Below are 24,944 nucleotides of genomic sequence, written 5' to 3' on the forward strand. Positions count from 1 at the left end.
CAGCAGTTAAACGTCCTTCTCTCTTCCCTGCTCCTCTCCCTGCAGGCCGGTCGTTGAACGCATGACGGCTCTGGGTTACCTCAACCTTTCATCGTGTCGCAACCTCCCAAGAGGAGTGAAAAAGATTTACCGCAGCCAGGAAGAAATCCAAGAGCTGCTGGCCAACCTGCACTGAGCCCCTTATTCAGCTGAACATTTGCTGCTTCGTGCCTTTGGTAACGTTGGAGAACTGTTAGTTTTATTTCTGATTCTTTTCGAAATGTAAAACAATTAAAGCTGTTCTAGAAGGCATGGCAGGTGAAAATAATAATGCATTTTATTTAAAATACCCGTTATGCATCAAACTGAAATCACAAAGGGCTGATTACAGACGAGCTCCCACCAATACTGGACCAACTTCACTCTGAGTCCGGCTTTATTCCCAACACTCCCGGTTCTGACCTATGGACTCCTGGGCTTGGATCAGTTTTATTTGAAAATATTTTAATACATTTTAGAATGTCTGAACAATTTTTTAAAAATCCCTCATGACCAAAACATTTTACAAGTGAAAATAAAATGTTTCTACAAAAAGTGTTATATTATTATGTTCCACTAGATGGTGCTATTTTTCAGGAGACATTTCTCTGAACTTCCTTCCTGGAAAATTATTGAAAACAGTATAAACAGACTTATTGATGAACTTCATGTTTTTCCGGTGGCTAAAGTGTGAAAACCTCGTCAGCACAAAACCCTGAGCATAAAATATAACGGTTGCTTGTTAAAGGAAAAATATTGAATAACAAAAAGGTAAACATTACATCATTTTATTGGACCTCATTAAAGGTGGAAAAGGGGAAGTTTCCCTTGTTCCAATTACAGCCACTAAAAATCACGTTTGACCCCAAAGAACAAACTGAAAACTTGATGCAAAGAGAACCGTCTGATTGCGTCACAGAACAATAACCATCATTTCCAACACACAAAAAGTGGAACCCCTTTAAACAGTTAGCAAGCAGATTATTAGGCAAAAGACACAAAAACAAATCCCTTTAATTTTAACTTTCCCTTTGACATTCAAGCACTTATGAAAAGTGTTAAAGCGGCATCTTGATCACAGCTAATTTATAAAGTAATTTATGACTAACACAAACGTAGGAATTTTCCATCACTTATAAGATGCTGGTTTGGATTCCAGGTCTGGTGAAATGAAATAGGTTTCACTAATGGATGAATGGCAATAAAGTTCATACTGAAAGTGACAATAATTGTTAGATTCACTTATTTTTAAACTGAATTTACTTTTTTAATGATAACAAACTGAGACCTGTGGCAGGATCTGTAACACACCTTTCGATCAGCTGGAGGTATGTAAGGTTCTGCTTGGTGTTGGGGTCAAAGAAACCCTTGGTGTCATCACCCGAATCAGATAAGATCTGGTTCATCTCTTCATCAAAGTAACCTCTTTGGTATGCCACCTGTACAGGCACCCTGTGACTGTGGACTGGATCTATTATTCCTCCTGTTGCAATCTGTGCCTCCAGAAGACGGATCCCGTGATCCTTAACAATCAGATCTTTCTTCAGGGCCTGGAACAAAGAAATTGTGTTTCCAGTGTAGGGATCTTTGTATCCTGTGACTGCTCTTTCTGCAGAAATCAGTTTGTCCTTCCATTCTTTACCAACCAGTCTCTGACCAACAGCTTCCTCTACTGAAAGTTTCTTGTTCTTTACTGGGTCGATCATGAAACCAGTGGCGGCTTGGGCTTCCAGCAGAACCAGAGAGGTGCCTGGAGTCAGTAGACCTCGGCCTTTGGCTTCATAGATGCTCAGAGTCTCCTTGGTGGACTGGATGTACACTCCTGCAATGCTGTTGGTCCCTTCAAGGTATTTACGTACTGAATCCATTTCACTGACTTCAGCCACTGTGACATCTTCATCAACAATTTTCTTGTAGAGTTTCTCATCAATAATTTTTGATTCAACCAGTTCAGTCAGATTGACATCTTTTCTGAGTCCCTTGAAGATTTTTTCCTCAGGAGTCTCTGTGGTTGTTGTTGTGGTTGTTGTTGTTGTTGTGGTCTTCTGCTGAATGATGGTCAAGATGATTTCCAAGAAGTGCTCGATGGTGAGTGTTCCAGCTTTGAACTGCTGGACGAGATCTCTCCTCTTTTCCTCTGTGACGTATTTGGAGTAAAGCAAATCCCACAGAGAAACTGGGATGCCTTTGTATTTTCCTCCAGCTTTGGTTGTTGTTGTAGACTTTAAGATTACCTTTGTGGCCTCATCAACAAAGAAATAGAACTCGCCTTTCTTCACAATGATCAGTAAACTGAGACCCGTGGCAGGATCTGTAACACACCTTTCGATCAGCTGGAGGTATGTAAGGTTCTCCTTGGTGTTGGGGTCAAAGAAACCCTTGGTGTCATCACCCGAATCAGATAAGATCTGGTTCATCTCTTCGTCAAAGTAACCTCTTTGGTATGCCACCTGTACAGGCACCCTGTGACTGTGGACTGGATCTATTATTCCTCCTGTTGCAATCTGTGCCTCCAGAAGACGGATCCCATGATCCTTAACAATCAGATCTTTCTTCAGGGCCTGGAACAAAGAAATTGTGTTTCCAGTGTAGGGATCTTTGTATCCTGTGACTGCTCTTTCTGCAGAAATCAGTTTGTCCTTCCATTCTTTACCAACCAGTCTCTGACCAACAGCTTCCTCTACTGAAAGTTTCTTGTTCTTTACTGGGTCGATCATGAAACCAGTGGCGGCTTGGGCTTCCAGCAGAACCAGAGAGGTGCCTGGAGTCAGTAGACCTCGGCCTTTGGCTTCATAGATGCTCAGAGTCTCCTTGGTGGACTGGATGTACACTCCTGCAATGCTGTTGGTCCCTTCAAGGTATTTACGTACTGAATCCATTTCACTGACTTCAGCCACTGTGACATCTTCATCAACAATTTTCTTGTAGAGTTTCTCATCAATAATTTTTGATTCAACCAGTTCAGTCAGGTTGACATCTTTTCTGAGTCCCTTGAAGATTTTTTCCTCAGGAGTTTCTGTGGTTGTTGTTGTGGTTGTGGTTGTGGTTGTTGTTGTTGTGGTCTTCTGCTGAATGATGGTCAAGATGATTTCCAAGAAGTGCTCGATGGTGAGTGTTCCAGCTTTGAACTGCTGGACGAGATCTCTCCTCTTTTCCTCTGTGACGTATTTGGAGTAAAGCAAATCCCACAGAGAAACTGGGATGCCTTTGTATTTTCCTCCAGCTTTGGTTGTTGTTGTAGACTTTAAGATTACCTTTGTGGCCTCATCAACAAAGAAATAGAACTCGCCTTTCTTCACAATGGACAGTAGGTTTAGGTCTGTATGTGAATCTTTGGCACACCTTTCGATCAGCTGGAGGTATGTAAGGTTCTCCTTGGTGTTGGGGTCAAAGAAACCCTTGGTGTCATCATCTGGATCAGATAAGATCTGGTTCATCTCTTCGTCAAAGTAACCTCTTTGGTATGCCACCTGTACAGGCACCCTGTGACTGTGGACTGGATCTATTATTCCTCCTGTTGCAATCTGTGCCTCCAGAAGACGGATCCCGTGATCCTTAACAATCAGATCTTTCTTCAGGGCCTGGAACAAAGAAATTGTGTTTCCAGTGTAGGGATCTTTGTATCCTGTGACTGCTCTTTCTGCTGAGAGCAATTTGTTCTTCAATTCTTTCCCAACTACTCCTTGAGCAACAGCTTCCTCTACTGAAAGTTTCTTGTTGTTTACTGGGTCGATGACAAAGCCAGTGGCAGCTTGGGCTTCCAGCAGAATTAGGGAGGTACCAGGAGGCAGTAGACCTCGGCACTTAGCTTCATAAATGCTCATAACGGTCTTTGTTGATTCCACTCTGACACCCGCTATGCAGTTTGTCGCTCCAAGGTACTTCTGAATGGACTCAATTTCTGTTACATTTTCCTCACTTATTTCGCCCTGCATAATCTTGTTGAAAATCTCCTTTGTGATAATTTTTGACTCTAACAATTCACTAGCTGAGACCTGTTTTCTTAGTCCTTTGAACTTTCTTTCTTTAGTTGAGAGTTCTGTGATGATAACTGTCAGGATTTCAATGACTTCCTCTAATTTCAAAGCTCCTGTTTTGTACTGTCTTATCAGCTGCTCTCTCTTTTCTGCTGAGATGTATTCAGAAAGCAATAACTCCCACACTGTTATTTTGTTGTTCTTGAATTTTCCTACATTCAGGGAAATACTTTTGTTTTTGAAGGCGAGCTCCACCTGCTCATCCGTATGAAACTCCTTGGACTCATCAACATCCAGTGGCAGGAGAAGGAGTCCAGTTTTGGGATCTCTTTCACATCGACTCATCAGTTGAACGTAGGATAAATTTTCATTGGTATTTGGGTCAAAGTAACCCTTTGCATCATCACTTGGGTTTTGCAGAATTTTGTGAGTTTCTTCATCGAGGAATCCTTTTTTAATAGCAACTTGAGCAGGTACTCTGTGGCTTTGATTTGGGTCGATAATTCCTCCAGTTGCTATCTGTGCTTCAAGTAGATGGAGGCCTTCACTTCTTTCAATCAGTCGTTTTGTCATCGCTTCAAACAGGGATATGGTGCCGTCTGTGTAAGGATCCTTAAAGCCAGTGACGGCACGCTGTGCTGAAAGAAGTTGCTCACGGACATCTGTTCCAATTACCTTCTGCTTTGTACCCTCATCAACTGAATAGAACTTATTGCTGACAGGATCAATCACCCATCCTGTTGCAGACTGTGCTTTAAGCAGTACAAGTGCAATGCCGGGAGTCAAAAGATTTTTTTGTTTTGCCTCATAAATGCTCATTACATCCTGGGTTGGATAAATTTTGATTCCAGCAATGCTTGCAGTTCCCCGAAGATATCTTGTCACAATTTCCCTTTTGCTTACTTCATCAAAGTCTAGCTTTCCTTCCTTAACCTGTATGAATGTGGCCGAGTCAATAATATCAGAATCCAGGAGCTGTTGTGCAGAGACTTCCTTTCTCAGCCCCATTGTCACTTTGGGGGCTTCCCTTTCCAGTTTTTCAATTGTGGAAATCACTAATGTGATTATTGTTTGGGTGTTCATCTGCTTTGTTTTGACTTTTTCAATAAATTCTAGTTGCTGATCTTCAGTGAAGTAACAAGAGTGAATCAAGTCCCAGAGAGAAACAGATTTTCCCAAATACCGTCCCACACTTACGCTTACAAATGTCTTTTCAAACTCTTGCCTTATTTCTGCTTCTGTGTATATCTTGTCTGTTTTTGCTGTTGTCTTTGGTGTGTCATTCAGTGGCAGGAGAAGGAGTCCGGTGTCTTTATCTTTCACACATCTGCTCAACATTTCCATATATGTCAGATTTTCTTGAGTCTTTGGGTCGAAGAAGCCCTTTGTGTCATCAGTGGGGTCTGTTAAGATTTGATTGAGTTCTGCATCAAAATAACCTTTCCTGTATGCAACCTCTAGAGGTAAATGAAGACATTTCAATGGATCGATGATACCACCAGTAGCAATTTGGGCCTCGAGTAAACGAATACCATGCTGCTTGACAATAAGATCCTTTTTCAAGGCTTGGAATAGAGAGATCTTTTGACCTGTGTATGGGTCTTTGTAACCGGTGACAGCTCTCTCTGCAGACAACAGCTTTTCATACACTTGTGGACCAATGACCTTTTCTCTTAGTGCTTCTTCCACTGTAAGTTTTTGGTTTTTTAGAGGATCTACAATGAATCCTGTGGCCGCCTGTGCTTCAAGGAGACAAAGGGCAGTGCCTGGAGTGAGGATGCCCATTTTCTGTGCCTCATTGATGCTTAGTTTCTGATTGGAGGGTTGTAGTATCAATCCTGCTACACAGCTTGTCCCTTGGAGATAGGCTCTTACGCTGTCCATCTTCATTACATCGGTACTTGAAAGCTTTCCATCAATCATACTTTTGTATGTTTTTTCATCTACAATGTCAAGATCCAAGAGATCCACAACAGACACCTCTCCCCTGAGGCCTTCAAAGTTCAGCTCTGCCTGCTGTTTTATCTCTTTGCTCTCAATGATATCTATAATGATCACTGTCAGTTGCTCAACAGTGATTTTCCGGGACCTGAAAAGTTTGAAAAGGTCCTGTCGTTTGTCTTCAGACAGATATTCTGAATTAATTGCTTCCCACAGAGTTGTGTTTCCCTTGAATCTGCCATACTTGACAGTAATTATTGTCCTATGGAAAATTTCCCTCATGTTGTCATCAATATTTATTTTGGTGCTCTTGCTTTTCAGAGGTAAGAGGCACAGGCCAGTACTGGGATCTTTGACACATCTAGCCAGGAGCTGCAAGTATGTCAGGTTCTCATGGGTATTGGGGTCAAAGAAACCTTTGGTGTCGTCACTTGGATCTCTCAAAATCTGATTCATCTCCTCATTGAAGTATCCCCTCTTATAGGCTACATGTACAGGGATGCGGTGGCTGTTCACCGGATCAATGATACCACCAGTGGCAATCTGTGCCTCCAGAAGTCGAATCCCATGGTCTCTCAGGATCAGGTCTTTTTGCATAGCTTGGAACAGAGAGATTATTTTTCCATCATGTGGATCTTTATACCCAGTGACTGCTCTCTCTGCTGAACGCAGCTTCTGACAGACATCAGGTCCCACAATTTTAGCTTTGACAGCATCATCTACTGAAAACTTCCTGTTTCCAATGGGGTCAATAATGAACCCAGTAGCTGCTTGTGCCTCCAGCAGAATCAGAGCAGTTCCTGGCATCAGCTTTCCTTTTTGTCTGGCTTGGTAGATTGTTATAACTTGGGAATCTGGAAGCAGAATACCTGCGATGCTGTCTTTTCCCTGTAAGTAAACATTTACATTTTCATCCTCTATTACGTCCTTTATTGACTTTTTTCCATCTTCCAACTCCTTCATCACTTTCTCACTGATGATTTCTGCTTCAACAAGCTGCTTGGCTGTGACAGTTTCCCGTATGCCCTCAAAGACGGTTTTTGTTGCTTTTACTGATGTTTCTATGGTCTCCAAAATCATCTTAATGATTGTAGTGATATTTAACTTCCCTTCCTTGTATTTCTGAAATATGTCTTGCCTCTGGTGTTCATTGAAGTACTCTGACATCAGTAGTTCCCACACAGAGACTGTCATCCCCATGTACTTCCCAAATGTCACTTTGACTTTTTCAGCTTTGAAGACAGTTTTTGTTTTGTAGTCAATAAAACTAGAATTAAATTTGCCTGATTTGTCATGTAGAGGAAGAAGGCACAATCCAGTGCCCGGATCGGTGACACACCTTTCAATCAGCTGAAGGTATGTAAGGTTGTCTTGTGTATTTGGGTCAAAAAATCCTTTCGTGTCATCTCCTTCATCTTCCAGTATCTTATTCATTTGTTCATCAAAATAGCCTCTGTTAAAGGCCACTTGAGTGGGAAGTCTGTGGCTGTTTATTGGATCAATTATTCCACCAGTGGCAATTTGTGCCTCCAGTAGCCGGATCCCATGTTCCTTAATGATGAGATCCTTTGACATAGCTTGAAATAGGGATATGGTCTCTCCTGAATAAGGATCTTTGTATCCAGTCACTGCTCGCTCAGCTGAAAGCAGCTTCAAATGACATTCAGGGCCAACAAGTTTGTGCTTAATAGCTTCATCCACTGTGTATTTTTTGTTTCCTACAGGATCCATCATGAACCCAGTTGCTGCTTGTGCTTCCAGCAGAACCAGTGCCGTGCCTGGCATCACTATCCCTTGCTTCATGGCTTGATAAATGCTTATTCTCTGATTGGTTGAGAGATCAGCAATGCCTGCTATGCTGCCTTTGCCTTCCAGGTATTCTTTCACGGTTTCCATCAACATCACATCCTGGGTTGTGGTCTTCCCCTTTTGCAAGTCTTCATATGTTTCTTTGTCAATGATCTTTGACTCCAGTAGTTCACTGGAGGAAATGCCTTTGCGCAGACCTTTGAAGGTAATGCAGACAGGAAGGAGCAACAAGCCGGTTTCTGGCTCCACAGTGCATGTTTCCAGAAGGTTTTGGTAGTTGAGATATTCTTGTGTGCTTGGATTGTAAAATACCTTCAGCTCAGACATGTGGTCACTAAGCAAAGTCTTTTCATAAAGGCCCTTTTGGATCGCGGCATCAGTTGAGATGCTGGTCTTCTCCACAGGGTCAAAGATGCCTTTGGTGGCAATCTGTGCTTCCAGCAACCTCAAGCCATAATCTCTGGGGACTAAATCTTTTTGCATAGCCTGGTACACAGATATAATTTGATTGGTGTAGGGGTCTATGTACCCACTGATGGCTTTCTCTGCAGTGAGAAGTTTCTCCCTCATTTCTGGACCAACTACTCCTTCTTTAACAGCATCGGCAACAGGAAGTATACGGTTTCCTGTCGGATCTATGACACCCACAGTGGCTGCTTGTGCTTCAAGCAGAGCTAATGCCGTTCCCGGTTTAAGCAAACGTTTTTTCATGGCCTGATAAATGGTGAATTTCTCCCCTGTCTTCTCCAGAAATATGCCTGCCACAGGTTCATGGACTCCATATCCATGTTTCTTCATGGCAGTGTTTTGACCGATGGACACCATCCTGACCTGAAAAGAAGTGGCAAAACATAAACAGTTATTGAAATTGCTTATTCTGTAGCTAACGTTTATTTTAGGGGATGCAGCACCCAGAAGAAATGACCTGAGTTGAACATAATTTCATCCACAATCAAATCAGAGATGGAAATGATTTAATTTGCAAGTTTCTGGCAGAAGCTGAGTTAAAGTGTTTTCAGACATTAAAAAAGCCTCCAGCGGTCAAAACATACCAAATGAAGGTGAGCAGAAACGGAGGATTTCTACTATGCTCAGGGTGGAGACCTGCACCCAGCTGATGGAGTTTAATCTGGCTCCCACTTTGGGTTTACATGAGATCAGGTATTTAAACTGCATTTGGACAGCATTAATGCAGAAGGTAATTTGATTCATTCCACCTTACATCCATACTGAACCATTCCTTCTAGGTGCTTAAATTTGGTCTCCTGGTTCGTTTCTAACCTTTCGGTTTCGTTAAGAGTAGAGTAGTAGTAGTAGTAGTAGTAGTAGAAGTAGTAACAGTAGTAGTAGTAGTAGATCCTCAGCTGCTCCAGTTCAGGAAGACGGATGCAGGATGTGATGGTCAGATCCGCTGAACTTTTAAGGTTTACTCCTGAAAAAGAAAGACAATAGTTTTATTTCTCTCACACCATCAGTGAGATGGTTGTAGTTTCATGACGTTTCTTTTTATCATGAGTATTTTAAAGCCCTGTTCTGTCAGAACCAGTGCTGCAGCCGAGACCAGAACCAGCGCCCAAGGCTACATGATGCTACATGATCAAAATTGCTCCAATGGCTCTGAAAGATCCACGTTCCCATAAAAATAGATGTTAAATTTAATCAACATCATTATCAATTCAAACTCTTTGTTCTGCGTTGCTTCCACCTGTTTCCCACAATCTGCTCAGTTTGAATGCTGCACAAACCAAAACATGCAGCCAATAGAAATACAGAGGAAAGCTGTTACCATGGAGACAGATTTAAATACCAAACCACTCAGCTCCCATCAGTCTCTGCTCTAAAGCGAAACATCCTGTAGAAGTGGTGACTTATGGCTCTTCGGGATCCAATCACTTCATGGAGCCGTTCAGATGATCCACTTTTGAAAATATTCATCTTTGTAAGAACAACCAATTCATCCATCCATCCATTTTCCAACTCCCTGGTCCCTCAGTGGGTCAGGAGGAGCTGGTGCCTCTCCAGCTAACGTTCTGGGTGAGAGGCGGGGTCACCTGGACGGGTCACCTGGACAGGTCACCAGTCTGTCGCAGGGCAACACAGAGACACACAACCATGCACACACACATACCTAGGGACAATTTAGACAGACCAATTAACCTGACAGTCATGTTTCTGGACTGTGGGAGGAAACCAGAGTACCTGGAGAAAACCCACCATGCACAGGGAGAACATGGAGACTCCATGCAGAAAGACCGGGAATCGAACCCAGAACCTTCTTGCTGCAAGGCAGCAGCTCTACCCACTGCTCCACTGTAAGAACAACCATTTCATCCCAAATATAGTTTTCAATTAATTTGTACAAGTTCACAAAATAAGTTTATCTGTAAGTTAAAAGAAAACTGTATATTCTTGCAGATAAAAGTATATTTGATCAAATATGTATATATCTTAGTTAAATATAAAATAGATATTATTTATATAAAATTGCAAAATAGAAATTTAAAAATACTACCGTATTTTCCACACCTAAAAACCTCCCATTTCCTCCAAAGCCTTATAACCCGGTGCTCCTTCTATATGGACCAACATGGAGCCACTACAGGTCCAGCAGCTATGTAAGCAGCCGCCGACTTCATTTCCCCCGTAGAAGAAGAAGCGCGCGGTGCATGCTGGGATAGTTGTCAGAACGCTGGTTTGTTAATAAAGTTTGACTGACCCATCTACCTACTGACCTGATGACCAGGTCGTCTGCAGGTCATTCAGCACCAGGTTCTCCACCAACATGCTGAACGGTGACCATCGTCCGGCCCAGAAGGTTCTCCTCTCCTCGCCGACCCGAGTCGGACTGTTTTGTTGACATTCCCTTTAGTGCAGCTCCATCTAGTGGATGCATAACGTAACTCCAGCCTCTCCTGTAGCGTCTGTTCTATGTGCCTTATGTATGAAAAAAGTTTTTAAATAGGCCATTCACTGAAGGTGCGGCTTATAGTGAGGAAAATACATTAAATGTAGTATTTTTACAAAAAGAAAATGCTATTTGTACAGTGTAAAAAAATTAATCATAGAAAATGTAACAAATAGACGTGAGTTTCTTTCTGGACCATCAAAAATAACAATCATGAACGCACAAACGGTAAACATCAAATATAAACTATAACCCCGGAGCAACACGCAAGAACCAAGAAGGAAAAGCAACGCGACTGTTTCAGTCTGCTGCCAGCTAGCATGCTAACCGTCAGCCACAGAGAGCACCGAGCATGAACTCTGAGCGCTTATGTTCCTGTACTTTATTTCAATAAACATCATTTTGAAATACATGGGATTAAAACAGCTACTGCAGTGTGAAGAGCTTAAAAACAAAGAACGACTCACTGAGGATCGAGTCAAACGGTTCATAGTAAAGAGTTCAAAAGAATCAGATCGTTCATGAATGTCGCATCACTATAATCTGTTATGGTCACATCTAGGCCTGCCACCGGTCAGAAACCCACATCAGGGACGCCCACCACGGCGTGTCGCCCGGCTCTCCTGGTGGGACGTCCGCTGCAGTGATGGATAATATTTCATGGCAATGTTTCTGTTTTTAAAAGGTGACCCAGAGAGCAGCCGTTCAGACATACAGCATCCAAAGTCAGATCATATCTTCACATGTTTAATTAAGCAAAGTGTAAAATGTATCTGGTGAACTGATCATAACACCTGATTTAATATTCAAAATGTGTCCTCAGACAGCCAAAAGTGTAAGTTATGTGAAAATTCTGGTTTTGTAAAGAATATTACTAAATATTTATACAGATGGATTTGGAGGCTGGTTCTAGAACAAGTTTACCACCAGGGGCAGTCGGTGCTTTTTCATGGGGACACTTAAAAAATGAAACAAAAGACAGAGCAATATTTCATCATTTGATATATGAAGTGAGCCAAAGAGCCACTTGTGTCTCCAGAGATCCAGGTTCAGATCCTGGCAGGTAGAAAGTGATTCTATGCAGCAGCTGAAAGTGCAGCACTATCATCTTTAATTCAACGTTAAAGTAAAATCGTGACGGTTAAAAAATCCACCACAGAGCATTAAGACGTTTATTCAGCATCATTTCTTGGCCCCCATCTAGATCCGCCCCTGGGCTGCAGGTCTGGTGCATTAATAATACATTAAATGACCACTGAGTACATTAAAGATGGCAACATTTCTTAATAAACCAAACAGAAACTCTAACCAACCTTTTAAAAGTAGGAAATATTCACTGTTAATCTCTCAGTATGATTTGTTCTCTAAATCACCATCTGTATTATTTGGCTGATGCGACTAAACGTTAGATTAATCAGCTCATAACAGTGACTAAAAGCACCATAAGAGGCTGAATAATAAAATGTTCTGCACCATATCAGCCTCAGGAGATGATTGAGGGATGAAGAGATGCTGATTTCTGGTTCTTCAGGTTCTGACGGGTCTGCGGTTCCTGTCCTGATCCATTCTGTCTATCATACAGCAGCATGATGGACACTTTCTGTTGTTTTTAATTCCCTCTGTTCGTCCTCACTAACATTATTCACCCTGGGATTTGCGTCTTCCCTCTCACGTCTGTGTCTTTGACAGGTTTTGGTTCTAAGGACGGTGGCGCATCGGGCTGAGGACGTTTTAAAAAGACGGGTTGATAGCAGCTCACCGTGGCTGCGTAGTGTCCGTCTCTAGGCAACAGCGTCGGTCCGTCTCTAGGCAACAATCGGTCCGTCTCCAGGCAACAGCGTCGGTCCGTCTCTAGGCAACAATCGGTCCGTCTCCAGGCAACAGCGTCGGTCCGTCTCTAGGCAACAGCGTCGGTCCGTCTCCAGGCAACAATCGGTCCGTCTCTAGGCAACAGTCGGTACGTCTCTACGCAACAGCGTCTGTCCGTCTCTAGGCAACAGTCGGTACGTAGCGTTCTGGGGTCCTTTTAACACCACAGTTATTCAGCTGACCTTCATATTTCCTGTTTTATTTTGGTCATTATTGTTACTCTTAGTGTTGACGTGTGTTAGGCGAGTCCATCAGACAGTTATAGAAATACGGAACAAAACGGCCAAATATGAGACGAGTCCGTATTTAAGGGACGGGGACAGCCCTTGGACATTTTGTCTTCTCATGGTAAATTCAACAGTCACTGCAGAGCTAGCTTTGCTAGCATCACACACCCAGGTTACCTTTCTCCCCTCCGCCTCGGAAAGAGCTGCACATTTACTTGTTGCTATGATTTCTTCTGGATGTTTTACAGAAAAAGTCTTAATGATTTATGATTTACTGCTGATTGGACAGAAGAGCCGCATGCTGAGGGAAGGGGCGGAGTCCGGATTTTAATCAGTACGTTTTGCATCCAATGAAAACAAAGATGTCAAGTAATTAATTGGACAATATTCATGAATTGTAGTTATATTTCCATATTAATGGTCTTGAAATAAAACCCCGAGACCAAAGTGGTGGAGTCCTTAATGGTTGTGCATCATCAGTGTTTCTGGGTGTGACACTTAAACTGGTCACATTGCAGATTCAATGAACTATTTGACATGATGTGTGGAAACCGGACGAGCCAGTTAGTCCATGTGGTCACAGCAGAAATACAGAAAACAAACTATTACCACTGCATTATGAACACCATAACAAAACCAAGATTAATGTCTAAATCACAAGCTTTCAGAAACGGTGAGAGCTAAACAAAGAGGCTCCACCCATCATGTCTGATTAATGCCTTCAACACTCAGACACGCCTTTCTAAGAATCTTCTAAAGTTTGAACAACTTTAACTAATCAACCAAAGTAAAGATGGACTGAATTCAACCTGGATGATTTAAAGGAACGAGAAACTTCACTACAATACTTGATTCATTTATTTCGGTGGATATTTACTCTTCATTCTAATGACAAAGGAGCTTCCAGCAGGGGGCGCTGGCAGCCTGAAGCACAAAACCCGCAACCTCTGGTGTTTGTGGCCATTTTAAATCTGACTGATATCAGATATATTGATATCTGATAGTAACACTGGTGTTATGCCAGATTTACCAATGTTTTATTTTATAACTTTTTTTATCCAATTACTCGTAAGAATAACCGATAGATTACTCGACTACTAAAGTATTTGTTTACAACAGCCCTACTGGAAAGTAATATTCAAATTGTGTAAACCTGAGAAAGTTCCTGAATTTAAAACGTGTTTAGCTGAATTTACAGGTACCACCGGGCCTTCGGACCATGGTACCTGTAAACGGTCATCAGTCCAGCGAAACCAGTTATTTAGATCAAATAAAAAATCATTTTATGTCATATTGGAAAGAGAATATTGTCCTTAATCTGTTATATCAATGCTTCATACGCTTGTGTGTGATTTACGTATGTTGTTGTGTTGTCAGGGTGACCAGCGGAGCGAGAGCCGAATGTGAAACCACAAACTGTTGGTTCGCCAACAACCGGACTCAGAGCTGCAGAACCACCAACCGGGTCACACAGTGACCAGAGGTGGTGAGTCTCATTGTTTCATGATGAACCTGAAGGCAGCAGCAGCTGCTGGGCCAACTCTTCCTCTTCGCTCCTCCTCTTCATCACCTCTGGTTGTTTCTACCTTCTGATGGGCCTCAATGCGCCTGGAGGAGCCAGGCAGTTGGACCTTTACACTCATTTACCCAGAATGCATTGCAGCGCGAACAACATGGCGACATTCCTGTGACAATATTTTATTAAAATTCATAAAAACTAAATAAGCCACAGTATTATTTCTGTTGTTATTTTAATCTAAAATAAATATTTTCCAAATAAGGCTGATTTTTATAGCTAAAAGTGGTTAAAGTGTCCAGGAACGCAGGATGTTTGCAGCGTCCAGAGGTCAGTGACCTCACGGGCAGTTAAAGGCAGATTATTTCATTTAACGGCCATAAAACGGAATTATAATCCACTATTCTCGTGTTTCTAAAAACACGTGTCGACAACGAAGCCGTTGCTCCTTTTAAAGGTTTTGTTGACAGTTTGACAGGAAGCAGGGTGATGTGGAGACATGCGGCGGGTGTCGCCAGGCCGGGAATCGAACCTGCGGCCTCCTTATGTGGGTCATGTTTGCTCCTGCGCCACCACAGCGCCCCCTGCTGCTCCTTTCTTAAACACAGGAAGTGAGTCCCACACATGGATGATGGGCTGTAGATCCCACCATGTGTGTCAGAAACAGGACAGAGTGAATCACTCTGCAAAGATCTTCTATGTACAGGTGGGTTATTCGTCCTTCACCACTAAAAGTTATTTTTAGTCCCAATTATGAAAATACTGGGATGTTGGACTGAAGCTGCAGGGAGTCGACAGCCGGGCCAGAGAGTGTCAGGAAAAACTGACCTTACTGACCGCAGCAGCTGCCTAGCCCCGCCCACTTCCTGTTCCTGTCCGTCCCGTTGTTCCTCCTCCTGACTCACCACCAGGGGGCGTGCCTGAGTGACGTGCAGTACCACCATTCCACCCAAAGATGGCAGCACTGAGAGGTTTAGGTAAAATATTGCAGAACTTCACAGAAACAAAGAATCCAGAATAAAGTTTACAGTTTATCTGGAGAAACGTTGATTTGGGGGTTAATCCCCCTCTGCCCCCCCCCCCCACACACACACACACAGCTGGGCTTCTGGACACCAGCCAGGCTGGTTCAGTACCTCTGAATGCTGCTGGATGGCGGCGGACAGGAAGTGACAGGAAGTGGCGCTGCAGACTGACGGACCGTCCTCTCTCTGATGGGAAAGATGGCGGCAGAACAACCTGAGCAGGAGACAAACATGTTTACTGAAAACTCCCACAATGCACCGTTTCCAGATCCGGTTCTGATCTCTGCCTGACTGCAGAACCAAGAACCTTCTGACAGCATGAAGCAGGCTTCATGGTCTGACCTCTGACCTCAACACACTCAGGAGTAACAGGTAAAAACAAACATTTCGCATGACAGGTGGGCGGAGCCTGGTGCTACAAGGTAGGACAGCTTGTCCTGTCAGGCGACGGGGCCTGGATAACACCTGGATAAAACCTGGATAAAACCTGGATAACACCTGGATAACACCTGGATAAAACCTGGATAAAACCTGGATAACACCTGGATAACACCTGGATAATACCTGGATAATACCTGGATAAAACCTGGATAACACCTGGATAATACCTGGATAACACCTGGATAACACCTGGATAATACCTGGATAATACCTGGATAATACCTGGATAATACCTGGATAACACCTGGATAATACCTGGATAACACCTGGATAACACCTGGATAACACCTGGATAATACCTGGATAATACCTGGATAACACCTGGATAACACCTGGATAATACCTGGATAACACCTGGATAACACCTGGATAACACCTGGATAAAACCTGGATAACACCTGGATAATACCTGGATAACACCTGGATAACACCTGGATAACACCTGGATAATACCTGGATAATACCTGGATAACACCTGGATAATACCTGGATAACACCTGGATAACACCTGGATAACACCTGGATAATACCTGGATAACACCTGGATAACACCTGGATAACACCTGGATAACACCTGGATAACACCTGGATAACACCTGGATAATACCTGGATAACACCTGGATAACACCTGGATAACACCTGGATAACACCTGGATAATACCTGGATAATACCTGGATAACACCTGGATAATACCTGGATAACACCTGGATAACACCTGGATAACACCTGGATAACACCTGGATAACACCTGGATAACACCTGGATAATACCTGGATAACACCTGGATAATACCTGGATAACACCTGGATAATACCTGGATAACACCTGGATAACACCTGGATAACACCTGGATAACACCTGGATAATACCTGGATAACACCTGGATAACACCTGGATAACACCTGGATAATACCTGGATAATACCTGGATAACACCTGGATAATACCTGGATAACACCTGGATAACACCTGGATAACACCTGGATAACACCTGGATAATACCTGGATAACACCTGGATAATACCTGGATAACACCTGGATAATACCTGGATAACACCTGGATAATACCTGGATAACACCTGGATAACACCTGGATAACACCTGGATAATACCTGGATAATACCTGGATAACACCTGGATAATACCTGGATAACACCTGGATAACACCTGGATAACACCTGGATAACACCTGGATAACACCTGGATAACACCTGGATAACACCTGGATAACACCTGGATAACACCTGGATAAAACCTGGATAACACCTGGATAATACCTGGATAATAAAGGGTTAAACGGACGGCGCAGTCCGGCGTTTACATTTCATAACAAAATTATGTTTTTATCTTTAACAATCTTTTTTTTAATCTTTCTCTTTATTGCTGTTTATTTAATGTCACATGTTTTTATTTTCTTTAATTATGTAAAACACCTTGATTGATTGATTGATTGATTGATTGATTGATATTGATTGACCCACCAGAACCAGAACAACCGTCCTCACTAAGGTCAGAGGTCATGATTCACAGCCAGAAACAGAAAAAGCCTCAGAGACAACAAAGTGAAAGTTCAGGAGTGGCCTAGTCAAAGTCTGGGTTAAATCCAGGCTGATCCTGAAACGAACCTCAAAATAAAACCAACATTTTAATTTTGACAAAAAACAAAAACAGGAGAAAATTTTTCTGTTTCTGCTTCGATTAAAACCATCTGCAGGTTTGGATGACGGGAGGTCAGGAGAGGTCACTGAGAGGTCACCATGAGGTCACCATGAGGTCACCGTGAGGTCACCATGGGGTCACCATGAGGTCACCGTGTTGCCGTTACCCAGCAGCAGCTGCTTTCTCTTCGTATCGTAAAGCGAACATCTTGACTCTTCCTCTGCAGACCATCATCATCATCATCATCATCATCACAATGCCCACAAGACGGACAGCAGCAGTGTCTGTTAGGGTCAAAGGTCATCTATAGGTCCATCACCGTCCAGAACCAGCAGCAGATCTACAAACAGCTAAAATGGAGGAGTCGGCCTAGTCAAAGTCCAAACCTCAGTGACCAAGATGTCTCCATGGAAATGTGACAGAAAACATGAAGCTGATGTTAAAACGCACCGAGTTTAATGTCCACACCAGGACCAGCTGGTTCTGGTTCTGGTTCTGATGGACCGAACTTCCTGAGCGCCAAGCGGCCGGAATCGAACCCACAACTCTGGTTCTGGTTCTGGTTCTGGCAGCAGCAGGTTGGTGGCCAAAGTGGATTTCTAAAGGTTTTGATCATCCTGACCCAACGGGTCACAGCGTGTAGACCTGGACCCACCTGAGCAGCAGGTGAAGCAGCAGGTGAAGCAGCAGGTGAAGCAGCAGGTGATGCAGCGCGGCGCGGCGCGGCGGTTTGTTAAAAAACAGCTGATTCCCAAATCAAAACTGGAGCCACAGAAAATGTTTCTCACAATAAAACAAACTCACTAAACTTCAGGATTTTTCCAGATCCGTTGAAGGGAAACGATCCTGAACTTTGAAAAGATTCTGAAAATGTTTCTTATTGTGTGAATTTTCTCTGAATCAGTTAGAAAAGATTCAAACAGACTTGAATCGATTCTGGTGAACAGAATCAGGATTGAGGTCAAAGTTTCTGTTTTAGTTCCCAGTAAAAGTTAACAATGAATCTGTTTTGTCCTAAACAAAGTCTCCATCTGCCAAATCTGTATCTTTCTTGAACTGAAGTCAGGGGCCGCACACAATCAGTCCGGGGGCCGCAAATGGCCCCCAGACCGCACTTTGGACACCCCTGCCTTAAACCAACAGTGAGGTCAAAGGTCATCCTGGAGGAATGTTTGCATCTCAGGGCGAGGCGCCTCCGATCCTGGCTTCACTGCAGCGCTTCCCTCCACGCAGAGTTCAAAGGTCAGGGAGGAACAAACAGACACTGATCAGAGCGGAGCGTCTTACCTGAGCAGGTGAGGCTTCTGTCGGCAGAACGTCGTTCTCCTGGCGAGGCTGAGCGACTCACCGCCGCTCCTTTATCTGCTTCTCTGGGAGGAGGGAGGAGGGATGCCACGGATTCCTGACGACTCCTCAGACAATCAGAGGGGGCGGGGCTTCCTCCTTCAGGGGCGGGGCTTCCTCCTTTAGGGGCGGGGCTTCATGAGGCCAAACCTGCGTCAGCAGAAAGAACATCTGGATCTGCAGGAACAGCAGGAGAGGAAGAGGAGTCACTGCTCATCATCCTGATGGTTCCTCCCAGGCTTGGGGGGTTGTTATGGGCGGAGGGGTGTCAGAGGGGGGGGGGTATCGGGGGGGGGGGGTTCATAGGGGAGGGGGTATCAGAGGAGGAGGGGTATCAGAGGAGGAGGGGTATCAGAGGGGGAGGGGTATCAGGGGGGGGGTATCAGAGGGGGAGGGGGTATCAGAGGGGGGGTATCAGAGGGGGGGTATCAGGGGGGCGTCTCTACAGAAACTGATCCAGACGCTGATCTGCTGAGTGTCTGGAGGAACCGGACCCCAGCAGGTTCTGACCCGGTTCCTGATCCGCTCAGTGTCTGTAACCACTGCATGGAAACACGCTGCTTCCTGTCTGACAGGAAACCAGGCCGAGCATTTCCTGTTTGGGTCCCTCATTGTTTGTGTTTGCTGTTAATAAGGAGGGAAACGTGTTGCCATGGTTACCATCTTTTCTTTGTGTCAAAAACATCCCATTAATGAACAAAATTTAAACATTTTTAGTTTTGAGTTTGAAAACTAAAAATCACAAAAAGTTTCAGCTCAACAAACTAAACATGAAACATTTTAGTCCCATTTTTGGCAGGAAAAAAACAAATAAATCATCCAAACTTTCATATTGACAGAAAGTGAAACTTTAGTCATTTATTTTGGACTCAGTTTTACAGTGTAAGTGTTTACATGAAATGAAAGGGAAATCAGATGCTCTGCGGACAGAACGGTCCAGACGTGTCAAAGGTCACGCTGCTTCTTCCATCAGGAAACTTTGATCAAACTTTCATTTATTTCTTATTCATATTTAAAATGCAGAGATTAAAAAAAGGTTTTTCATGGAGTAACTGAATTTTTTCATCCTTTTGTTTTGGACGTTTTTCCTTCTAGATGACTTTCTAATGTCCATCTGTGTTGTGTCTGCTGGTAGCCCTGCTCTTTCCACATGTGTGCTCTGATATTATGGGATGGATTTTCCGGCTCTGCAGCTGGCAGGTTGTGTAAACATCACTTTTGTTCTGAGATTAGAACTAATGACTTTCACTGGGAATCCAGAACCACCAATAAAATCATTTTCATGTCAAGAAACGTCAGGGCTGATGATTTCCTGACACAGAGAAAGGTGGTTGAACCGGCAACCTTTAGACAGATGCAGCGACTGGTTCACCTGTTTTTATGTGATCATCTGATACCAGTCAGATGATCATCGGCGTGACAAAACAGGTGTGGCTTTTCTGAGGAACTGGCAGCAGTTTGCAGAAAAATGCATCAGTGGGAAAAACTCACATGTTGGAAAACGCCGCGGCACGATTAGACTAGAGTTTTGATGAAGATCTTCGTGTTTTGATGAAGATCTTCATGTTTTGATGAAGATCTTCATGTTTTGATGAAGATCTTCATGTTTTGATGAAGATCTTCATGTTTTGATGAAGATCTTCGTGTTTTGATGAAGATCTCCATGTTTTGATGAAGATTTCCATGTTTTGATGAAGATCTCCATGTTTTGATGAAGATCTTCATGTTTTGATGAAGATCTTCATGTTTTGATGAAGATCTTCGTGTTTTGATGAAGATCTCCATGTTTTGATGAAGATTTCCGTGTTTTGATGAAGATCTCCATGTTTTGATGAAGATCTCCATGTTTTGATGAAGATCTTTGTGTTTTGATGAAGATCTCCATGTTTTGATGAAGATCTTCATGTTTTGATGAAGATCTTTGTGTTTTGATGAAGATCTTTGTGTTTTGATGAAGATCTTCATGTTTTGATGAAGATCTTTGTGTTTTGATGAAGATCTTTGTGTTTTGATGAAGATCTTCATGTTTTGATGAAGATCTTTGTGTTTTGATGAAGATCTTTGTGTTTTGATGAAGATCTTTGTGTTTTGATGAAGATCTTTGTGTTTTGATGAAGATCTTCATCACCTGCTGAGATCCAGAAACGTCACTGGAAGTCTGGGGATTCAGAAACAACCAAGTTGGTTTCAGGCGAAGTTTGTCTGATGAAAGTTCAGTTTTCATGTTTCCTCCAAATTTCCACACATCTGTTCTACCAGGACTCAGTTGTGCTGCAGCTCCGTCACGGCGTGCTGCAGCTGCCGGGGTGTGGCGGCTTCAGCAAACTTTCCCTCTGACTTTTATTGGTCTGGTTTTAACAGGTGAGCTCAGGGTTTTCAGAAGCTGATCGTGTAGAGCGGCGTGCTGAAGGGGCGCAGCTAACGAGACATTAGCACCATTCCTGTCCGATGAGGTGAGCCGCTCTCTGATTGGCTGACGGAATATGAGGCATCGTTCCAGCAGTTGGAACCTGCTTGTTGGGGGTGGGGGCCTTACAGGCAGTAAACCTGTCAGCGTTTGTCTGAACAACGACGAGCTGAAACTGGCGCAGCTCCAGGACCGGTTGGGTCCGCCTGCAGCAAGATGTTCGATAACACAGAACATGAGGTGAAGCTTCTGGGCTCAATCACTGCAAAGATCCAAATACATGTTTTACTGCTTTTCTAGTTCGGATGGAGGAAAAGCTTTAATGTGACTTACAGACCTGCAGGCGAGAAGGCCTACAGTCACGATTCTGCTCTGACCCGGCAGAACCCACTAATGCACCCAAACACAAGTCCCTGACTCAGAACCGCGGCTCAGGGAGGCAGCAGCCCACCGACCATCCCACTAGAATCAGTGTTGGTTCTGAATGGTCTGCTGGTTCCCATCAGCTGCTTCCGGGGTCCCATTGGCCAAAAGGCCCGATGGGGCCCCTCCTCCAGCCTGACGGCATCAACCAGCCATAACTGCATAAAGCGAGTTTCACTTCCTTCCTGTGTATCTTGGGTTTGTGGGTAAAATCTGAGCCTGGAGTTCGACTTGGTGGGTCAGAGCGGAAAACGGGTCGCATTTTAAACTGCATGTTGCAACAAACCCAGTCAGTTTATTCAGTGAGACCAAGAATGCTGATGATGCAACAACATGGAGAGAAAAGCAACAAAATCAGCCTGAAAGAACATTTCTCCTGGTTCCTCCTGGATCCTCATGTTTCCTCCTGGTTCCTCCTGGTTCCTCCTGGTTCCTCCCGGTTCCTCTTGGTTCCTCCTGGTTCTTCATGTTTCCTCATGGTTCCTCCTGGTTCCTCCCGGTTCCTCTTGGTTCCTCCCGGTTCCTCATGTTTCCTCCTGGTTCCTCATGGTTCCTCCCGGTTCCTCCTGGATCCTCCCGGTTCCTCATGGTTCTTCATGTTTCCTCCTGGTTCCTCATGTTTCCTCCCGGTTCCTCATGTTTCCTCCTGGTTCCTCATGGTTCCTCATGGTTCCTCCCGGTTCCTCATGTTTCCTCCTGGTTCCTCATGGTTCCTCCTGGATCCTCCCGGTTCCTCATGGTTCTTCATGTTTCCTCCTGGTTCCTCATGTTTCCTCCTGGATCCTCATGTTTCCTCCTGGTTCCTCCCGGTTCCTCATGGTTCTTCATGTTTCCTCCTGGTTCCTCCTGGTTCCTCATGTTTCCTCCTGGTTCCTCATGTTTCCTCCTGGTTCCTCCCGGTTCCTCATGGTTCCTCCTGGATCCTCATGTTTCCTCCCGGTTCCTCCTGGTTCCTCCCGGTTCCTCATGGTTCCTCCTGGATCCTCCCGGTTCCTCATGGTTCTTCATGTTTCCTCCTGGTTCCTCATGGTTCCTCCCGGTTCCTCCTGGTTCCTCCCGGTTCCTCATGTTTCCTCCTGGTTCCTCATGGTTCCTCCCGGTTCCTCATGTTTCCTCCTGGTTCCTCATGGTTCCTCCTGGATCCTCATGGTTCCTCATGGTTCTTCATGTTTCCTCCTGGTTCCTCATGGTTCCTCCCGGTTCCTCCTGGTTCCTCCCGGTTCCTCATGTTTCCTCCTGGTTCCTCATGGTTCCTCCCGGTTCCTCATGTTTCCTCCTGGTTCCTCATGGTTCCTCCTGGATCCTCCCGGTTCCTCATGGTTCTTCATGTTTCCTCCTGGTTCCTCATGTTTCCTCCTGGTTCCTCATGTTTCCTCCTGGTTCCTCCCGGTTCCTCATGGTTCTTCATGTTTCCTCCTGGTTCCTCCTGGTTCCTCCCGGTTCCTCATGGTTCCTCCTGGTTCCTCCCGGTTCCTCATGTTTCCTCCTGGTTCCTCCTGGTTCCTCCCGGTTCCTCATGGTTCCTCCTGGTTCCTCCCGGTTCCTCATGTTTCCTCCTGGTTCCTCCTGGTTCCTCCCGGTTCCTCATGGTTCCTCATGTTTCCTCCCGGTTCCTCCTGGTTCCTCCCGGTTCCTCATGTTTCCTCCTGGTTCCTCATGGTTCCTCCTGGATCCTCCCGGTTCCTCATGGTTCTTCATGTTTCCTCCTGGTTCCTCATGTTTCCTCCTGGTTCCTCATGTTTCCTCCTGGTTCCTCATGGTTCCTCCTGGATCCTCCCGGTTCCTCATGGTTCTTCATGTTTCCTCCTGGTTCCTCATGTTTCCTCCCGGTTCCTCATGTTTCCTCCTGGTTCCTCCTGGTTCCTCATGTTTCCTCCTGGATCCTCATGTTTCCTCCTGGTTCCTCATGTTTCCTCCTGGTTCCTCATGTTTCCTCCTGGTTCCTCATGTTTCCTCCCGGTTCCTCATGGTTCCTCCTGGATCCTCCCGGTTCCTCATGTTTCCTCCTGGTTCCTCCTGGTTCCTCATGGTTCCTCCTGGTTCCTCCCGGTTCCTCATGGTTCCTCCTGGATCCTCCCGGTTCCTCATGGTTCTTCATGTTTCCTCCCGGTTCCTCCTGGATCCTCCCGGTTCCTCATGGTTCTTCATGTTTCCTCCTGGTTCCTCATGGTTCCTCCTGGTTCCTCATGGTTCTTCATGTTTCCTCCTGGTTCCTCCTGGTTCCTCCCGGTTCCTCATGGTTCTTCATGTTTCCTCCTGGTTCCTCCTGGTTCCTCCCGGTTCCTCATGGTTCTTCATGTTTCCTCCCGGTTCCTCATGGTTCCTCCTGGTTCCTCCCGGTTCCTCATGGTTCTTCATGTTTCCTCCTGGTTCCTCATGGTTCCTCCTGGTTCCTCCCGGTTCCTCATGGTTCTTCATGTTTCCTCCCGGTTCCTCATGTTTCCTCCTGGTTCCTCATGTTTCCTCCCGGTTGCTGTCAGTTTCTACCCGTTTACATTATTTCATCTCTGTCAGATTGTAAAATGTTTGACGATCCTAAGATGTGATCTCTTTCCCTGCCAGGCGTCTCTTCCTGGATGTTTTCCCGCGGTCCGGCTCATTGTTCTGGTCCAGCAGGATATTGCTCTGCTCTTCCTGAAGCCGAGGCTCCGGGTCAGGAATGTTTTAAATGAACATTTCTGCACCGGGCCCCGGTCGGCTGTTCCCTGGAAGCATTGGAGCTGAAAGGTTTGAACTAGGCCAGGCCCATCAGCAGCATCCGCTCTGCTGCTTCCTCATCAAGGTGTGATGAAACAGGAAGCTGTCACCACACAGCACCGCAGGCAGCAGCAGATTCCTGGACCAGACGTCTGCCAGCAGGTCTCTAACTGCTGCATGCCGGACCTGAACGGTCCGTCGGGTCAGAACCCAACACGGGTTCCAGCAGTTACTTCTGCTGCTGGAAAACTGTCCAGCGCCAAACGCTACGGTAATCCAGAGGTTTACTTGGAGCAACATGTCCTGAAGCAACATGTGGCTTGTTTTGCATTCCTGCTGCGCGTCGGGCCGGGCCGGGTCGGGTCGGGCCGGTTTCCCCCCACTGCTGTTATCTCAGACACACCCACTGCACACAAAGGTTCTGGCAGCGGTTCTGCTGGCAGAGACTCACTGACAAACACGGATCTGGTGATAAAACAGTTACACAACTCAGGCTGCAGTCTGGTGCTGCTGCTCTGCACAAACACATGTCAGAGATAAAACAGGCTGAGGGCGCGGCGCGGTGCGGCGGCGGGCCTCAGCACGTCACAGGTTCAATTCCCAGCCGTTGATTTTTTAAGGTTTTCTTCTTGCACAATGACTGCAGCACAATGACCGATGTTAAACCTGCAGCACACAGATCCAG

General features: G+C 44.8%; 2 protein-coding genes across 7 annotated transcripts in view; one reads left to right on the forward strand and one right to left on the reverse strand.

Annotated features, from left to right (window-relative positions):
• The window catches only part of fbxl6 (F-box and leucine-rich repeat protein 6), a 24,928-nt gene extending 10,457 nt beyond the window's left edge, over nt 1-14,471 (forward strand). For 3 of the 6 annotated variants that reach the window (XR_014089602.1, XR_014089606.1, XR_014089604.1), the window contains 2 exons: nt 46-12,653; nt 14,124-14,471. Coding sequence is in view for 1 of the 6 variants with exons in the window: in XM_008402437.3 (XP_008400659.1) it covers nt 46-175 (130 nt within the window). In the remaining 5 variants the exon portion in view is untranslated. The remainder of the gene's footprint in view (nt 1-45; nt 12,654-14,123) is intronic. The other 3 variants (XR_014089605.1, XR_014089603.1, XM_008402437.3) reach the window with 3 other exon arrangements.
• eppk1 (epiplakin 1) lies at nt 791-8,570 on the reverse strand. The gene has a single exon (XM_081612189.1). The coding sequence runs from the start codon at nt 8,568-8,570 to the stop codon at nt 1,278-1,280; it is 7,293 nt and encodes a 2,430-aa protein (XP_081468315.1). The 3' UTR covers nt 791-1,277.
• Nucleotides 14,472-24,944: the final 10,473 nt, after the last annotated feature.

Source organism: Poecilia reticulata, chromosome 11 (genome assembly GCF_904066995.2).
Source record: "Poecilia reticulata chromosome 11, P_reticulata-male-v2, whole genome shotgun sequence".
NCBI lineage: Eukaryota > Metazoa > Chordata > Actinopteri > Cyprinodontiformes > Poeciliidae > Poecilia > Poecilia reticulata.